Genomic DNA, 20133 nt, shown 5'->3' with positions numbered 1-20133 from the left:
ATTGCAAATAAGAGAAACCAGAGATACGAATTTTTTGTACAGTGCCACTTATTTCTTACATCTCTTTCACTGGATATTACTATGGATAAACACTACTAATATTCTTTTATATGAAGTGTAACAAACTTATTACCCCTGATCTGATAGTCAGTAATCTTTGGTTATAGTTTTTCTATTATCTGCAAACTCATTTGATAAAGCACTATCAGTCAATCTGGGTCTATTTTCTTTTTCTTTTTGTCTTTTATGAGAAATGAGGTTTAAACTTATCCTTATACCTGTTCAATTGGTGCTCTAACATGTGAGCCACACTTTCAACCTTCTTTATGTTGTTTATTTTGGAAATAGAATCTAGCAGACTTTTCTGTTGGGGCCAGCATTAAACAGCTATCATCCAGATCTAAGCCTTCTCAGTAACTTAGATTATAGGCATGAGTCACTGGCCCCTGATTCAGCCTATACTTCTTTATCCACAAGAATTTTTAAGAGATGCAGGAAAAATATTCTGTATTTCTTGTATAATGTCACAGTACCTCACAATGAAATAAATGAAACCATATGCTAAGAACTGACCAGTGCTTTGGTGCTTTTGGTGAAATCGTTGAAAGTTAAGATAGAGATAAAAGGATTTTATTATATCATTGTTACAGAAAAAAGAAGAAAATATTGTGAGCAAAAGAATGGAGGAAATTTTAGCATAAGTAAATTATTTAAGATTGTTAATACCTTTTGTTAAGAAAAGATTTAAGTTTTTCTAAAATTAAGAAGAATAATCACAAGCAAGCTTGGTGTGGGGTCAATACTGTAATCTTAGTTACTAAAGAGATGGAGACTTTGGTCAGACTAGCCAGGACTAAAAGAAGCAAGGTCCCATTAGAAAAGTAGCAAATACAAAAAGGTGCCAGAGCTAGGCTCAAGTGCTTTACCTCCTATTTCATAAGGGTCAGAAATGAGTTTGATCCCCAGGATTGCCTTTCCCCTTAAAAGGAGTCACAATTATTATAAATTTAGTTTATAACATTGAATTAGTTATTAAAGATGTTGAACTTAAACGTCTCTGAGAAAAATGTTAGTGTTAAGGAAACGTGTTTAAACTAAATACTTGAGAATATGCCAATTTGTGGAGCTTTTTAATGGAAAAGTAGTAATATAGGTACATTAAAGGATATATATTAGGTTTAAAATTTTTGTGTATTGTCTGTCACTAGTTTTCAAGAAAGGTTTAGCTGAAGACATCTCATAAATCTTTTTTTCTAAACAAGTTAACCACCGTTATTGGATAATGTTTGGAAAATATTTGTGAAATTTGGAGTGCTATAAAATTTGAAGGGAGTGGGCTTTCATTGCATGGAAATCTGCATATTTATCACTTTAGAAAGAATCTTGTTATTCATATTTTTGTTTTAAGTTGACGGGTATCAATTTTTTTTATCATTTTAACTTAACACATTGCAAAGCTTAGATTTTTTTAAGTGAAATTAATTTAAAAATTTGAAAATAATATAGGAAAATATTGCACTCTTGTTTTCAAAAAGTCAAGACTCAAAAGCTAAATTGTTCTCTAAACAAATATACCTTGTCACCTCATTTATCATTATAACATTTGTACTAGAAAACCAATGCAATTTTGATAGAAAAATAAAGTCTAAAAGAGTAAAATAATATAAAATAGGAATAAAATAGCAGTTACCATAGATGTTGCTTATTAATCTATAGTTGCATTTTCTTTCCTTTTGAAGGCAAGATATTTCTGTGTAGCCTATTCTGGCCTCAAACTCAAGATCCTCCTGCCTCAATCTCCCAAGTACTGGGATTATAGGCATGTCACTATGCCATAACTAAGTTTTAGCTTTTCTATAAAGAGACTTCATATTTTCCTTATTAATACCTTTTGTTTTTACTTTTTCATTTTATTTTGCAGGGTCTCATGCATATGAGGCAAGTGCTACATGAGCCAACTGCTACATGAGCCACTCCCCAAGCCTTTTTGTTGCTGTTGTTGTTGTATTTTGTTTTGGATATAAGGCCATGCAAACATTTTCCAGGCCTGGTCTCCCTGGATCTCTTGATCCTCCTGCCTCTGCCTCCCAAGTAGCTGGTAGTTTTACATTTTTCATGAACATTTTATACATGGAAAATGTGATTTGTATAAAGTGGACATGTGATGTAAACTTTGTCAAGAAATTCTATACTCATTCAGCGTGTAAAGTCTACTAATGTTAGCACATATTTCCTAATATTCCCTGATCATGATGGAGCGATTTTAGGAAAGAACTGCAAACTCCAGATACTGCATTAATGTTTGTCAAATTATTATTTTGTAATCAGTTCACTTCGCAGTGTTTCCTTGATACCTATATGCTTTTCACTGATGAAGTTGGTCTCAAAAATTAAGCATTTTCTTAAAATTTAAAGTAAGAAAGAGATCAAAGATAGCCAAAGAAAGAAAGCAAACTGGAATGGAGGGAGGGAAGTTGAATTAAATGTTGGCTATGTGATTTTGGTAAAATTAGAATTCATCTTGAACTCATGTTTGTTATTTTGTGTTACTGCTGTCTGTGCAGGAGTGTTGTGGTGCCTGTAAAGAAGCCACCTCCAGGTAGCTTAGCTGTCACCACTGTGGGAGCCACCAGTGCAGGAAGTGGGCTGCCAACAGGCAGTACCTCTAATATATTTGCTGCTACAGGAGCTACACCAAAAAGTATGATTAATACAACAGGTATTGTCCTTAAATATTTTTGTGATACCTCATCTTTTTCTTTCTGTTTTCTATATCTTCATTTTCTCTTATTTGACTTTAGAAATTGAAATGCCCTTACCATTTATTTGTGATTACTTTACTCTTAAGAATGCTATACTTTATGTTACAGCTTTTTAGAACTTGACTCTAGTTCTAGGATGCAGTTTTTCTTGGTCATTCTAGGGAACACTATTGTCTGTTTTGAGTTTTCTCAAAACTACAATGCTCTTTTAGAGAAATCAAATTACTAAAAATTATTTGGGGAGCCAAAGTAAATGATAATATGAATATTGAAATCTGTTATGTAAAAATTAGTAAATTGTATAAAAAGTATCAATGTATATTAAAATGCTAGTGACAGAACATGGACGTAGTGACCTTTATTGACTGAATAATAATAGTCTTTGCTAATCCCCTATGGGACAGCAAAGCTCCCCGAAGAGCCTTGATGATATGCAAGAGCCTCAACTTATCAAAAAGTGCATGTGAATAAAAACTTTGTTTTACATTGAATGAATTTATATATTTAGATTATAATTTTATCCAGTCATTGTCCAACAATGTCCTAATGCAACCAAAAATTCCAACTCACTATAGATTTTTAAAGCCTGCCTAAAATATCTTTTTTTTTGTAAATTTCCAGAAATGTTCCTGTTGATTATTAGCTAAATAAATCCTTACCCAAATCTTTGTGATTCCATTTTAGGTATTTATACAACGCAAGATGATCCCTGATTTTCTTCCCTGACTATAGTAGTCTTCTCTTCTCCAAACTGTATAGCCTTGAACTTTTCCATTTATTATCATTACTTAGATTATTCCCATTTTTATTAATTTCATAGCTCTTCTTTGTGCTTTCTGTATCTATCTTGTTTATCATACCACCTGAGTCTGACATATCATGAACAACACATTTATGGGTTGTAGTAAGTAGAATGTACTCTATTAAACATATTTATATATATATATATATATACATATATGAGAAGATAAACATTATTATTGGAATTACGTTAAAGAGTTTTAACAGCTTTTGCTTATCTATATTATAAATAAATGTTTATATATGGCTTGTCTGAAGAAATGAAAGTCTTTCCAGTATTTCAATTTTATATTCATTACACTTATTTGGTTTTCTAGAAAACATTTTTAACTGTATGCTATGTATTCTTTACCATATACCAAAGTCTTAGGATTGAAGAGAAGATAATCTAAATTTATTGTTGTTTATTGAATAAAACTTTTATTTTTCTTAAGATTTAGTTATATGAAAAATAAATCACCTCATGTCCTTGTATGAACAAAGTCATTACTTTTTAATTTCTCTCTTAAGAATATTATAATTAACAAGAAGTTTGGTGAGAGTTTAAATTAAATTATTACAATTAAAAATAAAGTTGAGCCATTGAACTTCTTAAGAATATGAATAAAGTATTTAAATTCACATATAAATATTTGGCTATATACAAACAGACAGATGATTTGTGGGCTAACATCTAAACTGGGTACATTGTCCAATTTCAATATTGGCACATAAAAGTATATAAATATTAGTGTATAAACCAGTAAGTAACTCAGTTTCATGAGAATTAAATGATACTATAATATTTAGAAACACTAGATGTCCCTCAACTCCACAACTATTTAGTATACTCATTGCAAATTATAGGAAAATACATTCTAAAATGGCATCTTCATATCATTGAGGACAACAGTATTTTAAAATCAATTCAAATTATGTTCATTTTGGTCTTTTTTACAGAATCACTTTATAAAGCAAACATTTGATACTGCAGAGCCACAAAATTATTCTTAAGATATTGTAAATTATGACTCAAATGATGAATACTAAAGTGATTTCAACATAGAAATAACCATAAAAATTGCACATTTAGACTTGCATTGTTTTTTCAGTTTCATTTTATCTAGAATTTTTTCTTTTGTTGATGTCTTTTATTTATACCCCATTCATATATGTAGTTTTGTTAGCTTTTTATAACATAAGTAAATCAACTAGATTTTAATTCAATGCCTTTTATTTAAAATTATAGATTGTAATTACTATAAAGGCCATTTAGTTTTTAACTGCCAAATGCTGTTGTTAAATTCAGCTGACTTATTCTTTAATGAGCAAATACTAATGACATCATTAAAATTATTTTATTAAAATATTCATATTTAAGACTAAAAATTGTTATTTTGGGAACAGGTGCCGTGGATTCAGGTTCGTCCTCCTCCTCCTCCTCCTCTAGTTTTGTGAATGGTGCTACCAGTAAAAACCTTCCGGCTGTGCAAACTGTTGCTCCAATGCCAGAGGATTCAGCTGAAAACATGAGGTGTGCATAACTGTTTTTTTACTCACTCTACTCTCCTTTTTTTTTTTTTTTTTCAGTCATGGGCCTGAACTCTGGGCCTGGGTACTGGCCCTCAGCTCTTCAACTCAAGGCTAGCACTCTACCACTTGAGCCCACAGCACCACTTCCAGCTTTTTCTCCTTACATGGTGCTGAGGAATCAAACCCAGGGCCTCATGCATACAAGGCAAGCACTCTATCACTGAGCCACCTCTCCAGCCCAACTCTCCCTTTTTTAATCACAATGATATGATACATAATAAATACATACATGAGGGGAAACAAAGGAGGAGGCTACAATGCTTGATAAGAAATGTACTCATTATCTTGCCCATGTAATTGTAACCCCTCTGTACAGTATTTTCACAATAAAAAAAAGAAAAAATACATACATGTAGTTGGATTCTTGGTGATATAGGTTAATTTTATATTCTTTATATTTCATAAATATGATGACATTTTGTTGGTTGTTAAATATCATTTTTACATTTAAGTATAAAATGAGAATGCTGTTAAATATATTAATGAGCATATGATGTCATATCATATAGTAATATACATTATAGTAATGTATTTTACTATATAATATTAATATATATATATATTACTAATATAATAATATTAGTATCTGCTATAATGTACATTACTAATTTTCAACAACTTTTAACATGCACAATGAGAGCTGATGAAATTGAGTCAGTAAAATACAAAATTTGAATTGTATAATAAACTATATACTATATATATATTTGCTATAGAGAGAGGGAGAAACAGAGAGAGAGCATTGAAAGTTGAATAAACAAACACTGCCTTATTTATTGTGGTTAAAGAGTATTACTAGAGTGAACTGCCTCTCATTCTGGAATTAAAGTGTACACATATACACAAATGTATATATATTTGTAATCACATTTCTATTACAAGCATAACAAAAATACAGTGAAAGAGTGAATACACTCATGTTACCATCACCAAAACAAACTCTTACCAGTACCCTAGAATACTCTACTTCAGGTTCTATTCCCTCATGGTTCTCTTCAAAATTTTCAGCATGACTTATAATGTTGGGACTCTTTCATCTTTGAAATTTTAAGTACATCATACGTACATACCTTTTTTATTTTTTATTTTTTTTATTTTGTTCCAAAATAAGTTCATGAGATTCATACATATCAAGTTGTTCATTCTTCCTTTCGGTATGTATACTGAAACTTTTTAACTCATTTTACTGATGATAGGTATTTGGAATGTCTCTTTTTATAGCTGTTACAAACAGTACTGCTATATACATAATAAGCTGCTAATCATTTTAGGTATACTGCAAAGATATGGGTACCTGAATGTGTATCAGTTAGGTAACTGATTCTTAGTGTCATGTTGTTGACTTTATGCAATGATGTGAAATAATTTTTCAAAGTGGTTATACAAATTTAATAACTGAGTAGTAGGAAGTGAGAACTCAAGTTGTTTCACATCTTTAGTAGGATTTAGAGTTGTCCCTCTTTTATTTTTGTCTAAGCATAGTGGCATTTCACTGTATTTTTTTAAGTTTGTTGGTCTTTAAGTTTGCTTCTTAAGATTTTTTCTAGCCTCATTAAAAAAATTGACTTTTGTTCTTATTCATTATGAATAGTTATTTATATAATTTGAACATTAGCCCTCCAATGGTTATATGTACTGTGTATCTTTTCCCACTCTGTTGTAGATTTTCTTAGAAATATCAGTATGTTCTCTTTTGACCAATGAAGTTAAACATTTTAATGAAATTCAGATGACCAGTTTTTATTGTTGTTTTTGAGTGCTTATTATGTTATTAAGGAATCTTAGGCTATACTTTATCCCACTTTTATCTTCTGGCTTCTTTTTTCTTTGCTTTTTATATTTAACTGTGTACTCTAACTAGAGTTGACTATGAGTGCAATGAGAAAGGGATAATATGAAGATTATCAGCACCCTTTATTTAAAAGATTCTGATGTCCCATGCTCTGCCATTTTTGTCACAAAATGTCAATATATATTGTCACAAATGTCAATATATATATATTTGTAAGTCATGGGGGCTTGAACTCAGGGCCTGGGTGCTATCTCTGAACATTTTTGCTCAAGGCTAGCATTCTGCCACTTTGAGCCACATTGCCCCTTCCTGTTTTCTAGTGGTTAAGTGGATAAAAGGATCATTGACTTCTTGCCTCAGTTGGCATTGAACCTTGATCCTCAGATCTCATTCTCCTGAGTTGCTAGGATTGTAGGCATGAGCCACTGGCACTCAGCTTCAGTATATTCTTTGTTACACTTTTGTACTAATCTTTGACCCAATTTGTCTTCTATGGTTATATGTCCATCCTCTGTATGTGGTCAAAAATAGCTTTAATTTTCATAAAGGACAATATGATTTTTGAGTAAAGTCCTGTTGTTTTTCCTCAAGAAAGTCTGAGCTTTATTAATTATGCATAGTTTGATTTAAATTTTAGAATAGTTTTGTCAGTGTTTACCACCTGGTAGAGTTTTCATTTTTTACAAATGGAATTTTTAAAGTACTTTTTAAAATTTTGTAACTGGGATCATTTTGCATCTTTATATCTTTTGAAATTTTAATTTCCAAACTATGATTGTGATATATTCCTTTCATATCTTTAGATTTTCCTTAAATTATTCCTATAATCAAATGCCAAAAAAACCCTATAATGGTTTTGTTTGCTATATAGAAATCTTATGTTTTTCATTTGACTAATTCTTAAAAATTTAGTATTTTATAATTGTATGTTTTTCTCAAGATTGGCTTTTTTGAAACTGTATGTTCATGATGCTGAAATTTAAAGGATATAGTTTCATGAGTTTTTACCAGTTCATGAATCCATAAAATCACATAATAATAAAAATATGGAATAAATTCATCATCCTAGATATTACTATTATACCTCATTTATAACTCACACTTATCCTGGTCCAGACAAACACATAATATTTTTTAACATTGTAGCTAAGATTTTATTTTCAAGGATTTAACATGATGGAATTGCATATTTTATATTGTTTATGCATTCTGTAAGTTTTTATATTTTAGGTTAATTCCCCATCTATTTGTATATGCTGTCTACCTTTTCAACTGTTGAATAACTCTTAACAGTAGTTACTTTAAATTCTGATACTTTTATGATTATGATTCTACTATTTTGTTTTATTTTCCAATCTCATATAATGTGTATTTGTTTGAAATGGATCTATTTCTATTTTTCTATTCTCTAGTATCAGGCATTGAAACATTCTAGTCAAGATTTGAGCTGGGGTTTTTTGTTTGTTTTTTTCTTTTCATCAGTTATTTTTATTGTACCATAGTCTTTGAACTTTTCTGCCTTTACTTTGTATTTAGTTAAGTGTTAGGCTTTTTGATCTTGTATTTTCCACACTAATTTCTTCTTTTCTTTTTCTTTCTTTTTTTGCTACAGTAGACTACTAATACTTCTTACTAGGTGCTTACAGGCGTTATGTTTAAGGGTATATGGTTCTCCATTGTCTTGGTTCAGACTCAGTTTGAGTTATGGGCTGTTCCTGTTCTTAAATTTGGGGTGCTTAATTACTTGGAAATTAAAAGTCTATAAATATGTGGATTCAGAATGTTTTTCGGTCTGTCCCTAGAGCTGAAAAAAATTAATATTCCTCCTTCTTTTAAATAGACTTTTCCCTGAATGTGATAGGTTTTGCTGCTTTCTCCAGGTCCTTGAGGCTTTTATTCTGTTCAGTAAGGAGATGGGAAGAAGGATGGAGGCAATGCATCGTGCCACATTTACTTCTTCCTCTCAGACTATGGAAGTAAAGAAACCCTTTGTGCTATATTCAGTTTCTCCCATGAGTAGTGAGAATTGTTAGAGAAGCCTGGTAATTACTGCAAATTCCCTTGTGTCTGCAACTCTCATAATTTCGTATTTTTCAAATTAGTTTACATTTACTTAGAAGTTAATTAAAAAGTTTGGATGAAATCTTACCAGTGTTACATTGACAAACGTTTATTCTTTGTTCCTGCTAAACAAGGTCCTGTATTCCATTCCTCCATTCCTCCTTGGAGATTCCTATTCCTGTCTTCTTTTGAGTTTACTTCAAGGCTAGTTAGTTGCCTGACAACCTCAGTTTTCTGATGAGTCCTAACCAAGTTAGGATTCTGTGGATTATCTTGTTTTGTGATTATTGCAAGAGAGACTTTTCAGAGTTTTTAAATTATTATTTACTACAAGTAGAAGTCCTCTGTTTCTTCCTAGATATTCAAATTCTTTGTTTTTCCTTTTTTTGGTCGGTCATGGGCCTTGAACGCTGGGCCTGGGCACTGTCCCTGAGCTCTTCAGCTCAAGGTTTTAGTTTAGTTTTATATCAGCTACTTAAAACAATTATCCCAACCTTTTATTTTCCTTGGTTTGTTGTTTTGGCTCAGTTTAGTGTCATAGTCTCATCTTACATTTCTATTTCACTGTAGTACATTTTTGTGGCTTTTTATTTGCCTAGTTGACTTGAAAAGAAGAATTGTTACATTTACATTTTGTTTATTTTCTTTTTGTTTACAAAATGTGTAATTAGTAATTTCCAAAAATGCAGTCCAAAGAGCTTTTAAAAGGCATCAGATTTCTTTAAACTTAAAAAACGTTTATTTGGAATACAGTTTACCTTATAAATAGTAATCTTCTTGCATACAAGAGATTCTGTTTAGCTTCAATTACTTAATTTTTGTAATTTTATCTGGTTGTTTAATATATATATATATATATATATACATCATGCATTTGAAATATATATGATTCTGTATAGAAGAAATAAGGAGAAGTGTAAGTTTTGAATTTTACAAAGTCATGGGGAAATAAAATAAATGGGTTTTTTTTCTCCAGTTTGCTTAGTGCTGCAATCCTACAAAATTGTAGTTAAAAATACCATAAATATGCCCTTATTTCACAAGTTCTGAGATTTAGGATGCATTTTCTCATGAGCTAAATTATATGTCATGCTAGAGATTTAGCAAAAGCTAGATAAAATATTTAAGGTTGATACTTATAAGTTATTACTATATATGTAGCTGGTTAAAATTTAAGTTCACTCTATGGCTTTTCTCTTATTTATACTAACCTGCTCTTAACTTTTTTTCTGTGCTATTTAAGCAAGTAATTTGTTTATGTATGCATTTTCTAATTTATGTAGGAGTATTAATTTGTAAACTATCAACCATGGCCTAGCATGGTGGCTTATCCCTATAATCCCAACTACATAGGAAACTGAGATCAGGAGCATCATGGTTCAAAGTCATCCTACCCAAGAAATTAGTAGGATCTTATCTAAGTCACTAACTCATGAGTTATTATTAATGTTTATCATTCCAGCTAGAAGTTATAGGTAGGAGAATTATGGTCTAAAAATGGCTCCAGACAAAAAATTAATATCCTATCCAAAAAATAATTAAAGCAGGAAAGGCCTGTAGGGTATGGTACAAGTGACAGAGTACCTGCCTATTAGGAGGCCCTGACATCAAACCATAGTAATCCCAAAAGGAAAAGAAAGGTTAAAAAATTTCTGCCATAGGATTCACTAATCACTAATTAATCATTTTTATCTGATCTATAGCATTTAGATACATTTCTTCACATAATATAATTAATTTTTAAATTATTAAAGCCTCTCATTTTTAGTATGACTTAGGAAATGAATAAATTTTAAATTTATTTATTCATGAATAAATTTTAAATTTATTAATTTGCTAACTCAAATTATTCTTTCATTATGTTTTGTGACATTATGCTTAAGACAAGAAAATACAAAAAAAGTGAAATCAAAATTTAAGTAACCATACTTGATGATATGGTAATGATTTATTAAAATAGAATTCATTGTATAAAGTGTCTTGACTATGAAGTAGAATTTTATAGCATACAACATTGGAAGAATGCTACTTTATTATGAATGATGTTATAAATCCATTTACTTAAATAATAGGAGGTAAGAAAAATTTAGCTTTCTACTCATTGATTTACCTGTATTCACAATGGCCTAAAATATATCTTGAGTCCAAATATAAACTTTTATAGTATTTAATAATTTAGCTAAGGGTTTTTGTACAGTACGTTTACCTGTGGATGCATTAAAGTTTTAATCATAGACTTCTTACAAATTATCTCAACATGATACTTAAAACAGATTAAAGACAATACCTAAATTATTTTTTAAACCATGATAGTAAGATCTTGTACTATAAATCATACTGTTTTAATCAGACATGAGTTGTATAGAATTTCATCTGATGTACTTCCTTTGAATGTTTTACTTTCCTAGAGTTAGTAATGTTGTTAGAGTAGCTGATAAATTTCTCAAGTTGCAAGAGGAATTTCCTTAGGAAACCAGTAGTGTTCTTTCTTAAAAATGTTTCAACTGAGCCAGTTGCCCGTGGTACAGGCCTGTAATCCTAGCTACTAAGGAGGCTGAGAGCTGAGGATCACAGTTTGAATGAAGCCAGCCCATTCAGGTATATCCATGAGACTTTTATCTCTAAACTACAAGAAAAAGTTATAAGTGGAGCTGTGGCTCAAGTGGTAGAGAACCAGCCTTGAGTTTGAAAGCTCAGGAACCAAGACCTAAGCCTCAGAATTCAGCATCAGTTAACCACCAAAAAAAAAAAAGAAAGAAAGAAAGAGAAAACAAAAATCAACTGATGTAGTATACAGTAAAAGTGCCTGATTTCAGTCCAGTCTGATCTTCTCTTGTTGGTGTACAGAAAAGCTACCTATTAAGCTCTTTTGCTCAAGGCAAAAAGCCACAGCTCCACTTCTGGCTCTTTTTGAGTGTATGCATAGTTAATTGAACTTTCTTCCTAGCCTGACTTGGAACTGTGATCCTCACATCTTAGCCTCCAGAATAAAATGCTGGCTTCATAGAATGATTTTGGTAGTGTTCTTTTCCTATTTCATTAAAGAGTTTGAGGAATGTTAGTGTTAGTTCTCTTTTAAAGGTCTCATCAAATTCAGCTGTAAAACATCAGATCCTGCTTTTTCCCCCAAGTGGATAGGAGGTCTTTTCTTGCCATTTGAATTTCATAACTTTTTATTGATCTGCAATACATGACTTTTCAGAACTATATTGAAACCAAACCTTACTGGTAAAGTGCTTTACCATTTGAGTACTGCCCTATAATAATTAGTAAATTCAACCCAATAGTATAGTTATAATGTGAGCTTTCATGAATCCAGAATTTTTCTCAAAAGTAATTTTATTCCCTCTTTTAATTTCAACTAAAAATACATGTTTATGCTTCCAATAATTAGGTAGATTTTTCTCATAGGCTCACTTTTAACAAGTTTTACATATCATTTCTTCATAGAGGTGATTAATTTAGCCGGTAAATTCTAAGACATGATCCTGATGGCAGTAAAAGAAGTTCTATTTGTGCGTACTAAAAGTCAGAGAAATTTATTGTGATAATGGTTATTCTGTGATTTCAGGCAAATTTTAGGGGCAGGGGATATTTATTTCATTTTGCACTACCTTTTAAATTAAGTTAATAATTTAAATTAATACTTAATTTACTATTACTACTTACATATTTAAATCGTTCCATTATAGCAGTCAGACTCAAAGTGTTTTCTGATCAGCAGCCTCAATCAATGTCACCTGAGAATTGTTGGAAGTACATGTTCTCCTTGCATGCCTATCTCTGCTGAATCAATATTGTAGGGAGGGTAAGAGGGGAGCACTGAAGTCTGTTTTCATCAAGCTAAGTAATTCTGAACCACAGCAGGGTTGAAAACCTCTGTTTTATAGTAGGTGATTGCCTTAGGAGTAGCAGTGTGAAGCAGATGCTACAAACTTGGGTCTTCACTCCAAGCCCTTCCCACTTGTTTTTTTCTTTACTGATGTCCCTCCAGACATTTTCTTCGACTGTTTGTGGAAGTGCACAAGCCTCAGTTTGTTCCATGTTGGCCTCTTTCTCGAAAGTGTTGACCCAGTTAAGAATAGAAAAAGTTAAATAGAAGTGCTGGTACTGAGCTTGCTTTTTCCACATTAAGAAATTTGTAGTACTTCTTAATTTCTATGAGTTGCTTAAAGAATAAAGTCCATGCCAGAGTTTAGTTTTAAATGTTTTTAATATATTATAAATTATTCCATAATTAGTTTCATTCTTGTTTCATTCTTAAGTGTATCCTCAGATGTAGTTGTAGACGAAATCTATTTTGAAGCATTGATTTCTTACTATTCTTGTCTTTCCTGCAGAAGAAAGTCTAATCTATTGACCTCACATCTTCCATAACTTACATAAACTAACATTGATCTCTCACTATGTACCAGGTACTTTTCCATGCACTTTACATGGCATAGTGTTATTTAATCACCAAGTATTGTGAATACCTTGATTTTACAGGCATAGAAAATCTAATGTCCCATGACCACCTAGCTTGCATCTAGCAGACCAGGATTCCAAGCAATCTTTCTCTAAAGAACACATTCTTTTTTTTTCTTCTCAAAGGGGCACTACTGGGGCTTGAACTCAGGGTCTCGTGCTCTCACTGCTTTCTTTCTCTTAGCTGGTACTCTACCATCTGGCATTCTTGCTGGAGTTATTCAGAGATGGAGTTCTCAGGACTTTTCTGCCTGGAATAATGATCTTCTAAATATCAGCCTCTTGAGTAGTTAGGATTACAGACACAGGCCACTGACTTCTGGCCAAAGTTCATATTTCTAAGAGAGAGAGAGATCTGTAATCAAATTATTTATTCACCCAAGTAGAATGTTCTCTTCTCCATTTTTATATATAACATGAAACTATTGTCAAGAACACTACCCAGTATTCATGTAAGGCCAATAGCTTAAAATTCAATACTTGATCAATATCAATAATAATGCAGGAATTTATAAAGAAAAGTAAATGGGTTTATGAAACAGAAAATGCCTACTTTTGCAAAGCAGTTTAGCCAAATTCTAGTTACTTCCTTAGCTGTCCAGCTTTTTAGGAATTCCTTCTTGAGAACAATAGTTAAGTTTCTTGTAACTGGAATAACATATAATAGATGTTCACTTTTTAATGGATTAACACATGAGACATGTAAGAAATAACTTTCTTGACATTTGACACTTGACATTTGACACAACTCTGATTCCTTTTCATAGTGTAGTCATCCTAATCTGGAATCTTTTGAGTAGCCTGTGACTTTGAAACTGTACAGTGTCCCTTCTACAGGAAGCTTTATTATTCTATGGGCTAGAGCTGGAGGTTTATAAATTGTGAAGATTTTAATTTAGAAGTTAAGTTTATTTGACATTTTATATTGAATTATATTTATTAGTCTTTATGTCTTAATTTCAACAGCATCACTGCAAAACTTGAAAGAGCTTTAGAAAAAGTTGCTCCTCTTCTTCGTGAAATTTTTGTAGACTTTGCCCCATTCCTATCTCGTACACTTCTTGGCAGTCATGGACAAGAGCTATTAATAGAAGGTATGATTTCTCTATTTTAATTATTTTAGTTTTCTATAATGTATCATGAATCATGGCATAAGTTTTGCTTCTAGAAGAATATATTTATATATATATATATATATTGCCAAAATAATGTAAAGATAATGCATCCATAAATTCTAGTAAGAATTTAAACATATGGTTTCTTTTTATCTTTTTAAAATGACATTCTGCACAATGCCAGTGACAGAATTTTGAAAACAAGAACAAACTATATAAGGTGTTGGAGTAGGAACCTCTGGCTCTTCTAATTTCAGTCTTATCAGGGCTACTACTATCCTCCCATTAAACAATGTCCTCTAAAATGTCCTTTGGAATCTGAGAGCCATGCTTCTTTACATAACTTATTCATGTAGCATTTTTAATGTGAGAATTCTTAACTGAGAGTTAAAGAGTTTAGAAATACTAAACTGGGAATTGATGAAGTCCTATCTTTTGTCCAACAGCTTAAGTAGTTTGAGGCAAAGGAGAGAAATTTATTGTGGTGAAAATTCCATTTATGAAACTGTACCAAGAGAGTAGCTTTGAAAATTATGGCTAACCAAAGTTTTATTTCTTTTTTAAAAAGTTTAACTTTATGACTATCTGTGGGCTTCAGAAAGGAGAAATCAATATCAAGATAATTGAGTAGGTAAATATGGATTTATATGGTCCTTGGAGTTAGCTGTCATATGTAATACTTTAGATTTAACCTCTGGTTTACCAAGGAAGCAAGAATGTTCTGCACCTGTTTTGTCGAATCTACTGCTTCTGCACAGTGTTTGATTGTTTTAATTAGGTAAAACAGTAACAAATAACAGCCTATGGCTCCACTGCCTTGCTCTATGCCGTTGTGAATTACTGTGCTTCTTGGTACCTTAGTTTCATTTCTGTACAGTGTAATCAATGACAGCATTCCAGTGTTCTGGAAAGAATTAAATTCCATAATGAGCCTTGTATAATGTTTTTCAAACAAAGGCACCTAATGGCAATATTCAAGAGGAAAATTGTCCATGAATATGGCTCAAGCAAAGTGAACTGGAAAGGGCAGCCAAGAGAGGTACCTTAAGGGGGTATAAAATGGAGGCTGCTGTAGTTTTGACAAGAGTAGAAATGTCTCTCTTAGTGCTACTGTTGTCATTGTTATTTTTATTACTCCTATTTACAAAATGAAGTAGAAAATGTTTCAGAGAACAGGACTTGGAGAAGAATTGCAGTATTTTAAAGGTCACTGATAGCAAATTTAAAAATTATGTAGTTCTTGACCACGGGTTGTGCCTATAATTTAAATAGCTTCGTTGACATATCAATGATTATACACAATTGGCTATTCATTGATTCATTCAGAAAATATGAATTTTTTACATCTTTAGTGCCAGAAGTTAAAAACTGTATCTCTACCTCTAAGAGCAAACAGAGTAAAAATGAATAATTACAAGTCAATAAACATAGATAGATAGATAGATACATACATACATATAACAAAACTATAGCCAAGGTATAGTTGTAAGGCTCCTTTAAGGGCATAAACATCTGACAGAATCAAAGTAATTGTTTATTCCTGGTCTCTTACTCCTGCCTGTTACTAAATCTGTATACATTTATGAAAGCTTAGTTTGTGTTTGCTTAGTTCTCCTTAATTACTGTACCAGCTCACTATGTTTTCTGAATTCCACACAGATTTTGAGCTACCTTATATGAGTATTTCCAACCAGATAGTGTGCTGATACATTAAACTTACTTTATCCAAAATGTACTGATTCTTTTCACATAGCTTTTTATTCCTAAATTTATCTTCTTGTTATTAAAATCACCATTAATATAAAAATGTTTTTTCTTAAAACCATTAGCTTTCTGTTATGATATTTATAATTATTTGTTGGAAAATAATTTCTTAAAACATTACCTTAGAGTCTAGTTCCTCAAATATTCAAATATTATATCAAGCTATGTTATAAGCCATACAAGATGACATAAATATTAAGGTAGATAAAAGAGGAAGACTTGTAAGATACCAAATTATTAGAGGGTAATTTTTTACTTTATTTTGTTTTAATTCTTTTCCCTCTAGTTACAAGTTAGTGATGAGCAAAAATGCTGTAATTTATAGTTTACTACTTTTCTGACATCGCACTTTTACAATTTAAAATTTTTAATAAATATTCATTGAAAACGAATCCATAGCTATTCCTCTTATTTTTATTCATTTGTGTTTTTTTCCAAAATTGATGAAATCCATAAATACTGTTAAAAGATAAAATTAAAATATAAAATAAAGTTACTATTGTAGTAACATTATCAGTAATGGGTGTCACATTATTTCTAAAATTAAGTCACAAATTGTTTACTGAGTTGTCTAGATGCTAAAGCAGAGGTAAAATTAGGTAAAGTTATAAGACTTACATTACCAGTTCCTTAACAAGTCTGTGACAGTGTTCTTTGGAATTACTCTGTTAACTTTTTAACTGTTGTCTGGTTCTTCAGAATCATCATGTATAACCTCCTTTCCAGAATTTTCCATAGCCAGATATCTCAGCTTTTGAATTCTTTCACTATACAAAGAAAAGTTAGAGAAAAGCGGTTGAGTAACTAGGAACTAGGTTTAGGGCTCCTCTGCATTTACCTCACCTATTCTAAATTGAGTTGAAAGAGTATTAACAGTAAATCTCTACTGATAACATGACATAAAGCTAAATGTAGATAATTTAAAAAGTAACTAGACTAGAAATGAGATACTGGAACAAGTAAAATTGTTAATTTATTATGTGATTCTTTAGTTCAGTACAACTTTATCACTTTTTATACTCAAAAGATTTTTTTTATATATCCAGTTTTAATATTCATGTCTTTCTATGCTGATATAGAGTATAAGGTTTTTATAAAAGTTTATCACATGATAGGTTTTTAAATTGTGGGTTTTCCTTTTAAATGCCATCACTTGGCAAAATGAAATTTTGACAGTCTTAAGCTATTGTCCTTCAATTATTTACTAATCTGTACTCTCCAAATATATAGAAATTATTTCTGCAATACAGAATAATATTTAGTATTGCTCAGAATTTGGTTATAATCTTCTTGTCTAGATTTGACTGATCACTATCCTTTTGTGATAGAAGACATTCCTTGAACGTACAGACAATTTAGCCACTGTCACTGTCCTTGTTAGTGTATAACTCTTATTCCTGAACAGCATACTCTTCCTTTTTTTTCTCCCCACAAAGTTATACTCATTCTTTGAGTCTTGTTTCAGGTTCTGAAAGCCAAATTAACGTCCTCTCTTCTATGTTTCTATAGTATTTTACTCACCTACTACTAAGAAAATGACTTTCATATGTGCACAGAAAGTACCTTAATATTATATTGACATTGCATAACTTAGATATTGTTAAATAATAAATATGAAGTATTTCCCCCTATACTTTTAATATAACATTTTTTCTTTACTGGCAGCTTTTGTAAACTTTGAAAATAGAGAGAGATGAAGCAATTTTATCTTCCTAAAGTAATTCTAAGTGCCGACTAGCTATTCATCCCCATAAGTTTCATAGTACATGTATCCCAAGTGCATTCTATGTAGTTTTCTCCCTTTCATGTAGAAATGCGTGGCCTTACCTGTTGTTCTTTTTTCCCCTATATGGGGGTCAAACCCAGGACCTGGAATGTGTTCTACTACTAAGCTTTGTCTTCAGTTTCCACATTCTCATTCATGAATGTTCACTCTTGTTTTCATTTGCTATTCTCTATACCTTTAATGTTACCAGCTTTTCCTCTCTCTGGAAAAGAAAAGCTTCTAAACCATGCAGAACTAAGGTATTTGCATGGTAAACACATCATTATCTTAATTATTGAATATTACTGGTTAAGAAATAGTATTCATGATTAATAGGACTCATGGCTTTGACTTCCCCATACTTATGTGTATGGCAGAAACAAAATTTGAGTAACTGAGGATACTTGAGAAAAGATTCTTAGTCTAATTTCACTAATCATGAAATACATTTATTTTGCATCTTTATATGGTGCTTTTTATTCAGTTTTCCTTATAAAAACAAGATTTGGGCTGGGAAGGTGCTTAGTGGTAGAGTGCTTGCCTTGCATGCTCGAAGTCCTGGGTTCGATTCCTCAGCACCACATAAGCAGAAAAAAAAAAGCTGGAAGTGGTGCTGTGGCTCAAATGGTAGAGTGCTAACCTTGAGCTGAAGAGCTGAGGAACAGGAACAGTACGCAGGCCCAGAGTTCAGGCCCCACGACCAGACCCCCCGCCCCCCAAAAAAGAAGATTTTTCTTGTAGAATTATCGGTAATATTTTTATTGTGTATGTCTTTTAAACTATGAGCTAAACTAATATCCTTTCAAATTTTATAGTCAAAACTTATAGCCAAAGATGACAAAAGAATCAGTGGTTCAAAATGGTTAGATTTGTATGGCTTTCTGAAACAATGACGAATGTACTCAAGAGAATATATGGCACCTGTCTGAAAGAGAGTGGAGAGGAACTTATTTTAGAATTTGAATCTATGGCCAGTTGTAGGTAGAGTGTTAGCTGCTAGGAAGTAGAATAGAAGCTGAACATTTTGATTTATGGGTTAGAAGTTATCATTACTCATAATCAGTAAGATATACTATATTTAAGGATATGTATACTTGCATAGTGTTCATTTGAATGTTCCATCATGGAACAGGGTAGTCTTGCAAAATGGTTTATATTCTGTATTATTTATTTCAATTGGGACCCTGAAAAAATATTCAGGGTAAGGTAATTATGATGAGTGTACAGCAAAATAAAAGTTTCAAGTGTCTAAGGAAAAAATGAAATAAAATCAAACTTCAAACAGTTTAGATTTGGGAAAGGGTACTCAGTAACCAAGAGTACTCAAGACAACTTCATATTCTGCTGCTTTTCTATGTGCATTGACTTAGTCTTTTCACATACCTGTAAAATTAGATTATTTTGCTTAGTCATGAGACTATGGCTCACTTTATCTCTGAATATGAATATTCTTTTAGTCTAAATGTCTTTTATCATCTGACTGTAATAATCAAGAAAGAAACTAAATGGCTTAACCGCAGTTATGATTGTGTCCTTTAAGAGATGGATGTCTTCTGCTGAAAGCCACTTAAGTCTAGTGAGTGGTAGCATGTACTTTTTAGGAACTACATACAAGATGAAATATTTTAAAATGATTTGTAGCAGAGGATGATGTTTCAGGTAGTGCCATGAAATACTTAAAGGCTCTTTAGAGTTTCCAAGAGGACTCTAATGTTTCTTTAAAGTATAAAAATACAGGGTTGGGGATTTAGCTTAGCAGAAGAGTGCCTTGCCTGGCAAGCACAAGACTCTGAGTTTGGTTCTCAGCTTGGGGTTGGGGGAGCTATAAAATATAAAAATACAGTATAAAATATTACAGTATTATTATAAGGAAATAACCCTACTTGAGAAGTCTCTAAAGTGCCATGGACCATTAATAGTAGCAGTATGGCTAAATTCTTAGAAAGCTTTGTATATGTTTATATATTTATCTTATCAAAATTAAGTATCAAAATACAATTTTAGAATTAACATTTTAAAATTATAATACTGGAC

At 31.6% G+C, this 20133-nt stretch overlaps 1 protein-coding gene across 1 annotated transcript in view; it reads left to right on the top strand.

Annotated features, from left to right (window-relative positions):
• The window catches only part of Nbea (neurobeachin), a 546038-nt gene that overhangs the window by 181150 nt on the left and 344755 nt on the right, over positions 1-20133 (top strand). The window contains exons 32-34 of the mRNA XM_013031451.1: positions 2565-2719; positions 4950-5076; positions 14422-14549. Coding sequence (XP_012886905.1) covers positions 2565-2719; positions 4950-5076; positions 14422-14549 — 410 coding nt within the window. The remainder of the gene's footprint in view (positions 1-2564; positions 2720-4949; positions 5077-14421; positions 14550-20133) is intronic.

Source organism: Dipodomys ordii, unplaced genomic scaffold, assembly GCF_000151885.1.
Source record: "Dipodomys ordii isolate 6190 unplaced genomic scaffold, Dord_2.0 Scaffold140, whole genome shotgun sequence".
Classification (NCBI taxonomy): Eukaryota; Metazoa; Chordata; class Mammalia; order Rodentia; family Heteromyidae; genus Dipodomys; species Dipodomys ordii.
Note: the sequence above shows the minus strand (reverse complement) of the source record. Positions and strands in the feature narration are given on the sequence as shown.